This window comes from Bufo bufo, chromosome 1 (assembly GCF_905171765.1).
Source record: "Bufo bufo chromosome 1, aBufBuf1.1, whole genome shotgun sequence".
In the NCBI taxonomy this organism is placed as follows: Eukaryota; Metazoa; Chordata; class Amphibia; order Anura; family Bufonidae; genus Bufo; species Bufo bufo.
In genome coordinates this window covers 158,728,806-158,740,841 of record NC_053389.1, presented here as the reverse complement: position 1 = coordinate 158,740,841, position 12,036 = coordinate 158,728,806, and the positions used below count along the sequence as shown (strand labels likewise).

The 12,036-nt window shown below is 46.4% G+C and overlaps 1 protein-coding gene across 1 annotated transcript in view; it reads right to left on the bottom strand.

Moving 5' to 3' along the window:
- The window catches only part of NCAPD3 (non-SMC condensin II complex subunit D3), a 48,797-nt gene extending 36,856 nt beyond the window's left edge, over positions 1–11,941 (bottom strand). The window contains 10 exon segments of the mRNA XM_040431090.1: positions 4,329–4,454; positions 4,664–4,736; positions 5,023–5,156; positions 5,417–5,504; positions 6,021–6,082; positions 9,190–9,357; positions 9,533–9,717; positions 9,915–10,077; positions 10,152–10,306; positions 11,837–11,941. Coding sequence (XP_040287024.1) covers positions 4,329–4,454; positions 4,664–4,736; positions 5,023–5,156; positions 5,417–5,504; positions 6,021–6,082; positions 9,190–9,357; positions 9,533–9,717; positions 9,915–10,077; positions 10,152–10,306; positions 11,837–11,903 — 1,221 coding nt within the window. The 5' untranslated portion in view covers positions 11,904–11,941.
- Between the last annotated feature and the right edge of the window lie 95 nt (positions 11,942–12,036).

The window sequence follows — 12,036 nt, the reverse complement described above, 5'->3', positions numbered from 1 at the left end:
AAGAGGGAACAGGTAGGCCAAGGTAACAGGAAGGAGCAACGTACATGTCTGAAAACATAAAAAAGTTGCGTAAACCCATCATAGTACAAACTCTTAAAATAGAAGACGTTGGATGAGAAGTTTACATTTATATAGGAAGAAACACGGCCGTGAAGAGACGAACAACAATTAAAACAGTAATTAAAACTGCACCACATTTAAAACCAATTGTATTTCATTGTACTGTGACACTATGGAAGATGTTGTATGCTCTGATTTTCTAATAAAAAATTTGTGAGTAAAAGTTGCGTAAACCCATCAGATACTATCGACCACCACGGACCAGGCTATGAGAGGAATATACGAAACGGCCAGACAGGAACCAGATATGGGATAAATACTGAGCCAGGAAAGGAGTGCGGACGTCAAACGCCACAAAGTCTCAGAAAAAAACGGTAACGGAACCATATATAATCTACAGCAGAAAGGGGGCCTACCAGAACCCAACGGTTATGGAAACTGGCCAAGCAAGCAGAAACAATATCTGGGGAAGTGCAACTACTCGCCTTGCGGAAGGGGAGAAGTAGAAGAGGCTGATACAGTTCAGTAGAGAACTAGTGTAAGTGGTGACAACAAGGACAGTACGACCGCTGTACCCGGTGAGGGAAGCAGTGCAGACAACTCACAGAGGCAAACTGGATAAGTGCATACCCAAACGTCCACAAGGAGGGAACGCTGATGCTGTCACCATAGCAGATGGTAGAGGCAATGCACGACATGTGAAGGGAACAAGGCAATAAACCAGTGCCACAGAAAATCGGTAGGTTATACCAGGTACAGAAAACCGCACTAGTGCCCACCAGAAGTGAGAAAACCCACCACCAGTAGCATGGCTTGGTTTGGGCATTTGTCCAGCGCTATAAGGAATAAGTGAACCTATCAGCCACCGCCTCAGGAACACTACATACCATGCCTGGTAAATGTGTTGCAGAAAAGCGCACAAAATGCCAGGGTCGATACCCCACATGGAGGAAGGGGATGCAGCAAGAACCTCCAGAGCCAGCGCCAACTGACAATGCATCCTATAAGCCAGAACCAGTGACTGTCGGCATTTGAAGGAAGAATGCAAAAACTCCCCCTGGGAAGGGGGTCACAGAGTAGTAGCCACGGAACAGGAGTAGCCCAAAAATCTACGGCCAGCGCAAAGAAAACTGGCAACCCGTGCAGACGTTCCACCTACTGAAGGAGTGTGGACGCCAAGCGTGCCAAGGAAAAGCAACAAAATTAGAATGCTCTGCATGGGGACTCAAGGCACGAGGAGAGGCATGTCGTGGGTGAACACCCAGGAAAGACAGAGGCTGCCACGTAGGCTCCCGACCACAATCTGTACACTGACTACCTAAGAAAAAGGATAGCGTGAAAGTAGTCACAGTATCCTGTGGTAGTGCCAATATACCCCCTATGACATGGGGGTAAGGCGATTGTCTGTGTCTTAGCAAGGAGACCACCCTTGAAACGGGATGGAATATGACAAGGGGATAATGCGATAGGGCGGAAGATTCCAGAGGTAATGGGAATACTCCGCCTGTGGAAAGAGGGGAGCCCGACAAGATGTACAGTATCCACTGGTAGAACAAATACCACTTGTTGTGGAACTACCCCGCCGATGGAAGGAGGGTAATGCTACAGGATCTTACAGTATGCAGGTGTGGTACCCATCTCCACCTAAGAAAGACGGAAAATGTAACAGGATAAACAGCTTCCAGTGGTAGTGGAGTTACTCAACTGACAAGAAAAGGGAAACCCGACAGATGTACAGGGTCCACTGGTAGTGCAGGCACTACTGGTTGTGCAACTGCTCCATCAATAGAAGGAGGGTAATGCAACAGGATCTACAGTATGCAATTGTGGTGCAACTAGTCCACCTAAAGAAGGTGGAAATCCAACCGGACAGAAGATAACCAGGACTAGTGCAATTACTCCACCTGCGGAGGGGGTAAAGCGACAGAACATGTGGTCTCCAGTGGAAGTGCAATTACTCCGCCTAAGGAAAGATGGGATCCAGTGGCAATTACTCCATGGAATGAGGATAGTGTTACAGAATGTACAGTACCCAGTGGAAGTGTAAATACACCCACTATGGAAGGTGGGCAATGCTACCAGAAATATAAGATTCTGTGGTAGTGCCAATACTCAGCCTATGGAAGGAGGGTAATGGTACAGGACATACAGTATCCAGTGGTATTGCTAGTACTCCGCCATTAAAAGGAGAGTAATGTGACAGGCTGTACAGTTTCCAGTGGTGAAGTAAATACTCCGCCTATAGAAAGAGGCCTTGCTACCGGATGTATAGGGTCCCATGTGCAAATACCCTGCCTATGAAAAAATAAAAAATTATACAGAATGCATAGGATCCAGCGGTAGCGCAAATACTCCACCTAAGAAAGGAGGGTAATGCTACAGGCTGTACAGCATCCAGTGGTAGTGCAAGTACTCCGTCCAAGAAAGGACCGCAAGCTGTACAGAATACAGTGGAAGTAGTTTGCAAATACTCTGCATAAGGAAGGAGGATAATGCTACAGGCTGTACAGTATCCAGAGGTAGTGCAAGTACTCAGCCTATGAAGGAGAGTAATGCTACAGGCTGTACAGTATACCGTGGTAGTGCAAGTACTCCACCTATGAAAGGGGGTAATGCAACAGGCTGTACAGTATCCAGTGATAATGCAAGTACTTCACCTATGGAAGGGGGTAATGCTACAGGCTGTACAGTATCCTAGTCATAAGTAGCTAGTGGTAGGGCAAGCTGTAGAGAGGACACAGTGTAAGCCTGAACGTGGGGCACTACAAGCACTAAGATAAGCTGGTCGCACACTGCTAAAGGGCGATGGGAACTAAGCCCAAAATAGGAGCGGAGTTCCAAGGGTTAATAATAATAATAGCTGTGGGAATTACATGCAGCCCCAACCCTTTTAAGAGTGATAAGTAATTATTTTGCCCCCGCCACAGAAGCACTTAAGCAAGGAAGGGGTTAAGTAGGTTGGGGGAGGAGCTCAGTGGGCCGAAGATATGGGCGTGAAAGTTTTGCGCTCTGAGGTACAGTCCCCGCCCCCCAAACACTCTGGGAGAACGCGGCATAGTAGGCCGCAGAGCCGGGACTTCGCGTACAGGTAGGGCCGACCGGAAGAACTTCCTGCTGGGAGAGCAGCACATGGAGGGAGCAGGAGTGTCAGGGGGATCTTGCCCCCCGAACAGAGGAGGCCGGGAACGGGTACGCCCAGTGAGAGAAAGCAGCGACCACCCAAGGAGGCCTGCGAGTGCTGGAGTACAGGCGGGCCTGGAGGAAGGTGAGGGGGCTGGGGACCAGAGCCGGTGAGAGGCCAAGGTTTTGAGGAAAAAAAACATTTTACTGTGGTCACTTTAGAGATCACAGGAGGAGGGGACCCAGCAGAAGGTTAACCCTAGAAACCAGTACAGGGATGAGGGGAGGAAGGTTAACCCCTGGGGGGGCGGCGGCCAGCAGGGAAATGTAGGTAATACTTACCTAGACGGTTTCTGCCCACCCCGATTCCAGCAGTGTCACCTTCCTCAGTGTGCTGCCCCTTGGGGAGGGCGGCTACACTGGTAACAGGGGTGGGGGGACTACCAGAGGTAGCAGATAAGGCGATACTGTAGCTGACGGGTAACAGAGGATTTAAGATCCACTGTTCCTCCTTGTCTTCCAGAGTTGGGGGAACGAGCAGCGGGCTTGGGGACCCACCTGCAGCCCGAAGCTGAAAAAAAAAAAAAGAAAAAAGAAGAAGAGATCTTTGGCAGACCTGCAGGAAAACATGTCTGCCCAGCGCCGCCTCTAATATAATATATTCAAGAACTGGCGCGTTGACGTAATCCCTGAGCCTGTTTGAAATCCCGCGCGTGCACACTACACACTGTAGCCTGCGCCCGTGCGGCCTACAGGTAATGGATGCCATTACCTGTAGTCCGCACGGGAGGGATTTCAAATAGGCTCAGGGATTACGTCAGCGCGCCAGCTCTTGAATATATTATATTATATTAGAGGCGGCGCTGGACTCAGGAAGGTGGCACTGGGCACCGGACCGAGGGGTGCGGCTGGGCACCAAGTTAGGAAAGGACATCCCCTTGGGCACCTTATGTAATGCATTAGCATATCACTAAAATCGAATTTATAAAGAAATAAATCAAGACTATTAGTTAATAAGGGCATTATTTGATACAGCTCAGGGAGACCTACAAGTAGCTATGTTTTACTGTAGGGGGTAAAATATGGTGACAGAATCCCTTTAAACATTGGAAACTGTAAATGAACACCTTGCTGACGGCTAGTCTTACCTTTGAGTTCCTGGAGTATTTGTACAACCATTCTATGAAGGAGGCATATTCTGGGTTTGGAAGCTTCTCTAGTAATTTCACCAGAGCTTGGGCGGCAGACACCCTGTATTCAGACTTATCTGGGACCTGTAATTTTGTAAAACATGCTTAAAAGAGGTCATTACATCATCGAATAGTGCCATCAGCAATCCCCAAATAACCAGCAGAAAGGCAAATAGTCAAGACAGAACTAATAACCCAGCAGAAAGGACCACCGACTCGATTTTACTTTTAAAAACACACAAAATAGCACAAGTTAGGCCACAAAAAAGTGATTCACAGATACCATAGATTACCTTCGTACATATATGCTGTAATAAGATCCGGAGAACAGGGAATGATATTTCTTTCAATTCATCCACTAGGAAACTGTGGGAAGATTCAACACAGAAAATATCAGAAAAGTCCAGACGCAGATCTGGAGGAGAACAGGCAATAGTTCACAGCAGGTGGAACACGTGTATTAGGATGGCGGTCAGACAGCGCCATCTTGTGGATGAAAAGCAGATTTTTTAAGTGGAATCGCCTTAATCCATGTACCACTAATGCATTTCTTAGAATGAATGTATGGAAGCCAACACAACGTAGAATAGGTAAGGAAACACATGACTACACACAACTTAAACAAGAAGCACTTCACACAAATGAAATTAACCTGACAAATCGAACTGCCTGGTTCCTGGCACCAGTGACTGGAGCAGTGACGGCAAGAATGGCAGCATTCGTTCCTTCACCTCCTTTCACCATAATAATGACGCTCAGCAGGCGTTGGAAAAGACGGCGGAGAGTCTATTAACGGGAAAAAAAAAAAATCAAAGAAAAACCAGTACTGCAGGATTGTATGTGAAGGCAACAATATATCTGATAGTGATAACCCCCAAGCTTAGCTCATTAGGCTACGGCCACACAGTGACTTCTGCTGTTCTAGCCCATATGCATTTCCTCTGATTTCTTGCAATTTTCTAACGCACTGCATCTCTATTTAAAGGGGCATAGAGTGTGGGCAATAATTCACTGTGTTGCTGTCGGAACGGTCTAAGTTTTAGCACCTGATTGCCTTCCCCGTGTATGGGTAGACATAGTAACCACAAGCCATGGTAAGCCAGCTGCGGCACATACTTCATCCGGTCAAGCGGACTGCAAAAATAAAAGACATCAAAAATTAGATACAAAGCAAACCACATATATACAAGGGAATACACATATTATAGGGAACAACAAAGACACTGGAATGGAGTTACACTAGGTCTTATGCATTGTGGCTAAATGAATAAATTGACAACTGGCATTACCACTACCCTTGTCAATGTGGCGTGTACCAACACGGATAGCACTGACTGGACAGTGTCAGTGTACAGGCACACACCACCAACTGGATAGGCTATCAATATCAGATCAGAGGGGGTTCTACACAGCTCCATCCATTGTGTAGTGGAACAGCTCAGCAGTGATCAGCGCCATCCTCTACACAACAGACGGAGCTGTGTAGTTCTGGCGCTGACTTCCGATGCCGGAGCTACTGAAAACCATTTGATGGCTTATACTGAGGACAGGCAGTCAATAGTTAAATCCTAAAATAACCCTTTAAGACTGGGATAAACACTTTGAATGAGAGAAGAGAGATTTTACGTATCACAAACAAACTGAACTCACATGGAATCTGAAAACGCCAGTTCCACTGGGACAGTCTCAAAGCTGGTGAGATTTATGAAGGTCTGGGGAAAAAAAAAAAAAAAAGCAAGGAGACAGCGTCAGACACAACATGGCCTATTAAAGGGGGTTTTCTGGTCAAAATGATTTTTTTTTAACAAATTCCTGCAGCAACAGAAGATTCACACTTACCTGCTCCACGCTGCCCCAATCTTCCGGACCCTGCACTGTTCACATCTGGCTGGCCATGGGAACACAAAGCTCAAGCCAATGATTGGGTTCAGCGGTGACGTACTGCTTGTGGCTACATCTCTGCTGATGCCACTCATTAGCTGGAGTGGTGCACGTGACCATGCCCATCCGGCTGTAAACCGCACAGGGACTGGAAAATGGAGGCAGTGCTGACGACAGTGGCGGCATGGAGCAGGCAAGTATGAATCTTCAGGGACCATGCTGAAGGAACTTGTTAAAAGGGCATTTAAAAAATGCAAATCTGAGGGGTCAGCTGTAGCGTTTGAAGATTACAAAGGACTTAATAAAATCTGTAAAAAGGAGATAAAATTAGCAAAAATACAAAACGAATAGCAGGTAGCAAAACAAATCCTAAATAAATTATTTTAATATATAAATGCTAAAAAAAAAAAACAAGGTCCGAGCAGGTAGGTCTCCTAAATAATGGTAAAAGGGGGGGGGGGGGGGGGGCAAGTCACTGAAGATAAGGAAAAGGCAGAGTTACTAAATGTTTTTTTTTAGCTCTGTATATACAAAAGAAGAGAAAGGAGCTGATATCTGTGGTGCTGGGGCTGTTAGTACATCCAGTAATATACTCAATTGGCTAACTGTAGATATGGTCCAAGACAAATTAAATAGGGTAAATGTGAACAAGGCTCCGGGTCCAGATGGATTACACCCAAGAGTGCTTCAAGAGCTCAGTTCAGTCATTGCTGTGCCAGTTTATAATTTTTAAAGATTCTCTAGGTACTGGTACAGTGCCAAGAGATTGGCGCAAGGCAAACGTGGTGCCCATATTCAAAAAAGGATCAATGTCCTCCACAGGTAATTATAGACCAGTTAGTTTAACTTCTGTTGTGGGAAAAATGTTTGAAGGACTCTTAAGGGACTATATACAGAAGTATGTGACTATAAATAATATTATAAGTGATAACCAGCATGGATTTACCAAGGACAGAAGTTGTCAGACTAACCTGATTTGTATTTATGAGGAGGTGAGTAGTAGCCTGGACAGAGGGGCGGCTGTGGATGTAGTGTTTCTGGATTTTGCAAAGGCTTTTGATTCTGTCCCTCATAGATGCTTAATAAGTAAAGTAAGGTCTATTGGCTTGGAAAGTATAGTCTGTAATTGGATTGAAAACTGTCTTAAGGACCGTGTCCAGAAAGTTGTGGTCAATGATTCCTATTCAGAATGGTCCCGGGTTATAAGTGGTGTACCCCAAAGTTCATTGCTGGGTCCTTTATTATTTAATTTATTTATTAATGATATTGAGGATGGGATTAATAGCACCATTTCTATTTTTGCAGATGACACTAAGCTATGTAGAACTGTGCAGTCTATGGAAGATGTCCACAAACTACAAGCTGACTTGGACACTCTGAGTGATTGGGCATCAACTTGGCAAATGAGGTTCAATGTGGACAAATGTACAGTTATGCATCTTGGTAGTAATAATCTCTGTGCTTCATATGTCCTAGGTGATGTAACACTGGGAGAGTCACTTATAGAGAAAGAGTTGGGTGTCCCTGTGGATGGTAGATTAAATTACAGCATACAATGTCAATCAGCTGCTTCTAAGGCCACCAGGATATTGTCATGCATTAAACGAGGCATGGACTCGCGGGGCAGGGTTGTAATACTACCACTTTACAAAGTGTTGGTGCGACCTCATCTGGAATATGCAGTTCAGTTCTGGGCACCAGTCCATAGAAAGGATGCACTGCAGCTGGAAAAAGTACAGAGGAGAGCGACTAAACTGATAAGGGGCATGGAGGGTCTTGGTTATGAAGAAAGATTAAAATAATTGAATGTATTTAGTCTTGAGAAGAGATGTCTAAGGGGGGACATGATTAACCTATACAAATATATAAATGGGCCATAGAAGAAATACAGTGAAAAACTGTTCCATGTAAAATGCCCTCAAAAGACAAGGGGGCACTGCCTCCGACTGGAGAGGAAAAGGTTCAGTCTCCAGAAGCGTCAAAGCTTCTTTACTGTAAGAACTGTGAATCTGTGGAATAGACTTCCTCAGGACGTGGTCACAGCAGGAACAGTGGACAGGTGTAAAAAGGGTTTAGATAATTTCTTAAAAGTACACAACATTAATGCTTATGAAAATGTGTCTAACTTCCTTCTGGGATTCGCGTCCCCACCTATCCCTTGGTTGAACTTGATGGACATATGTCTTTTTTCAACCGTATCAACTATGTAAAAAATTATTTTTACTGGAACGCGGGATTGTCCCAAACTGACAACCCCTTCTCAAACAAGAGCTGTAATAAATGGATGCAGTTCATGGATGCACTTAAAGGGGTTCTGCACTTTGTTTTAACTGATGATCTATCCTCTGGATACATCATCAGCTTCTGATCGGCGGGGGTTCGACACCCGGGACCCCCGCCGATCAGCTGTTTGAGAAGGCAGTGGCGCTGCAGCAGAGGATAGATCATCAGTTAAAACAAAGTGCAGAACCCCTTTAATCTCTTGGCTAATAGTGGGAGGGGGGGGGGGGGGGGGGGGTTACAAAAACAGGGACCACCCCTCTCCCCCACACTCCTGCTGTCCATTTGCCTTAGGGCATATATGGGGTTGACCCAATGACCCTAGATGAGCACAGATGAGGCAATCTGCCAAATTCTATCAAAGATCTGTTATTTCGCTCTACACCGGTGCTAGTTGTTAAAGGGCCATAAACTAAAATATCTGAAATGATGGTAATGATTCTCCAATGTGGCCAAAATAGCCCCATTCAAGTGAGCGTTTCAATGAGACAAAGAACTAACCTCGAAAGGTGCTGTTTAAGAGGAAAAAACTGAAAGCCCTGGCACCCTGATGGTAGAAGCAAGAAGATCCCTTGTCCCACTTCATAACTGCTAGAAGGCTTATGTCAGACTAGATGGGTGTCCAGCCTGCTGGACTTCATTCATGGCCTGTCCTCACCTGCATACAGTGCGTCACACTCTGCGGCTTGTCTTTCAGGGAGAACTTCGGTAGAAGTCGCAGAAAGTTCTTAAGCAGGAGGACAATGGAGTCTCGGATATTCATCAGGTCATTGGTGGAAAAGTAGACTGCCTCCTCATCCTGCTCCCCGTCCGAGAAGTCATTCATCTGATAATTCGACATGAAGAAACACATGGAAACATTTGCCGGAGGAAGAAGTGATCATATGACTCAGACCGTTCTAAATGTCATCCATCATTGGGCTTTGATGTTCTTCTGTGCAGAACTGATGGGTCTAAAAGTGAAATCTAAGGGCTGTATTTAGGCACGGTAGTGGTCATACCTCGGTGTCATCCCGTCGGGGCGGCCTTGGTCGCTTCCTTCCCCCACGATTGTCCCCCTGAGAGCTCTTCACGGTGTCTTTCTTCCTTTTCCGGCTGGACTCTGGGTCCTGGGGCCAGCACTTTTCCAGGCAGCTCACACATTTGTCAAACAGGACAGGGTGAAATACCTGATTGACAACACTGCCTGTCACCAAAAGAGTGCAAAGTTATAACGGCGTGTGTACCCCCAAGTAACAGACAAAACACAAGCGTATCCCCAATAACTAATAGCCATACACTGTTCTTCTCAGAGGATGCTGGACCAGAAACAGGGGGTCCACCTAAACATGGAGTCATCCGTGGTATCAGCATCATATAGGGTAGGGGGATGGGTGCACTCACCTGGGATTTCCAGCAGAAGGAAATACAACCCAGCCGCACTGAGGCCCAGCATTCTCAGCATGGCCCCTGCTGCCTTCTTCTCTCCCGTCTGGATGAAGTGATAGAGAACGGCCACCAGAGAGTTCCGGCAAATGTCATTCTCGGAGAACATGACCCAGGCGCTCTGCAGAACACAGGCAGGAATTAGAGGCACAGTCATTCGACTGGAGGTACACGAGGCTGCAGCTTCTCACTTACCCGCGTGTTCTCCTGATCTTCAGAAGCAAAAGGCAGGAGGCTCTCATACAGGTTGTTAAACACTTCAAGGCCATTCTCTACGATTTCTGCTTCCACCCGAGGGTCCAGAGGCTCTGTCTCCGTGAAGTCCAAATCCCAGACAGACTCCACCCAGGCTGCAAGAGGAGAACCAGAAGTAAAGCAGAACCCTGACCTGAAGTACGTGGTATTATTGATTCTACGCGGTGACATTGCTACTGATTCATATCAACGGTGTTACAAAAATATCTAGATCTGAGTAACTTTTACTATTCATTATAAGTTAGGCTACTTTCACACTGGCATTTTGGTTTCCGTTTGTGAGATCCGTTCAGGGTTATCACAAGCGGTCCAAAACGGATCAGTTTGCATTCTAAATGTATAAGGATCCGCTCAGAAGGCATCAGTTTGCCTCCATTCCGCTTTGGAGGCGGACACCAAAACACTGCCTGCAGCGTTTTGGTGTCTACCTGACGATGCGGGGGGAAAACGGATCCGTCCTGGCACACAATGTAAGTCAATGGGGACGGATCCGTTTTCACTGACACAATAGAAAACGGATCCGCCCCGCCATTGACTATCAATGGTGTTCAAGACGGATCCGTTTTGGCCATGTTAAAGATAATACAAACGGATTGGTTCTGAACGGATGCATGTGGTTGTATTATCAGTGCGGATCCGTCTGTGCAGATCCATGACGGATCCGCACCAAACGCGAGTGTGAAAGTAGCCTAATGTGCAACACGCGACTCGCCGATGTTTATATAGCCAAATTAAAGGCTTGTGACAGCAATTTGTACTCTAGAGCTGCACTCACTGGAGCTCCTATAATGCATGGGGAACCGTTTTTCCTACATGAGACGACGGTACAGAGCCTGCTGTAACAAGAACTCTTCCCAGAGTGTAATACACCAGAGGATCCGGTTGTATTATCCATGACGGCCCAGTCTCTAAAACCACTGTAAGTCCATGGGGGACGGATCGGTTTTCTTTTGTGTCAGAGAAAACAGATCCGTCGCCATTGACTTACATTGTGAGTCATGACCGATCCGTCTTGCTCCGCATCCCAGGACGCACTCAAAAAGTCTGCGCTTTTGTGTGAGTCATGGGAACGCAATGAAACGGAGCAGAATGCATTCTGGTGCACTCCGTTCCCTTCAGTTCAGTTATGTCCCCATTGACAATGGAGACAAAATTGGAGAGTTTTCCTCATGACGGATCTCAATGGCGAAACGGAAAGCGGTCCAGTATTAGAAAATCATGCCTTCTTTCTTCCAAAAACAGCACCACCCTTGACCATGGGTTGTGATTGGTATTGCGGCTCGGCTCCACTGGATTCAATGGTGCAGAGATGCAATACCAGAGCTGTTTTTGGAAGAAAGCAGACATGTTTTTTTTTTTTTATATAAAATCCTGGACAACCCCTTTACGTTTTTATATAGCAGCCTGTCTGAATAAGTGGAGCTACAGTGTAAAGCATAGGGGACAGCAGTAATAATCTGAGTCTCTGACTCCAATAGACAGTGCAGCTAGGCTGAGAGCTATAGATCACCCTTATTAATGTCACTTCCTATTTACATGGAAAAAAAACGATATTTCTACATTAATGATCGCCGCTCCACTAACAAAGCATGCGGGGAGTTGTAAGGTACGAAGTGACTTCTCACCTCTCTTCACGCTCCGGAGCCCACACCGGCCCAGGGCCTCAAGGACCACCGCCTCCCTATCACCCATCTGCCTGCCGCTTTCTGCAGACACTACCTGCCCTTCGTTAGCAGCAGACCAGCGCCAAAACCTAACACGAATCTTCCAATCAGAGCGCGCCACGTCATCGTGGTGCGCCGCCTTCGACCAATGAGGTGCAATG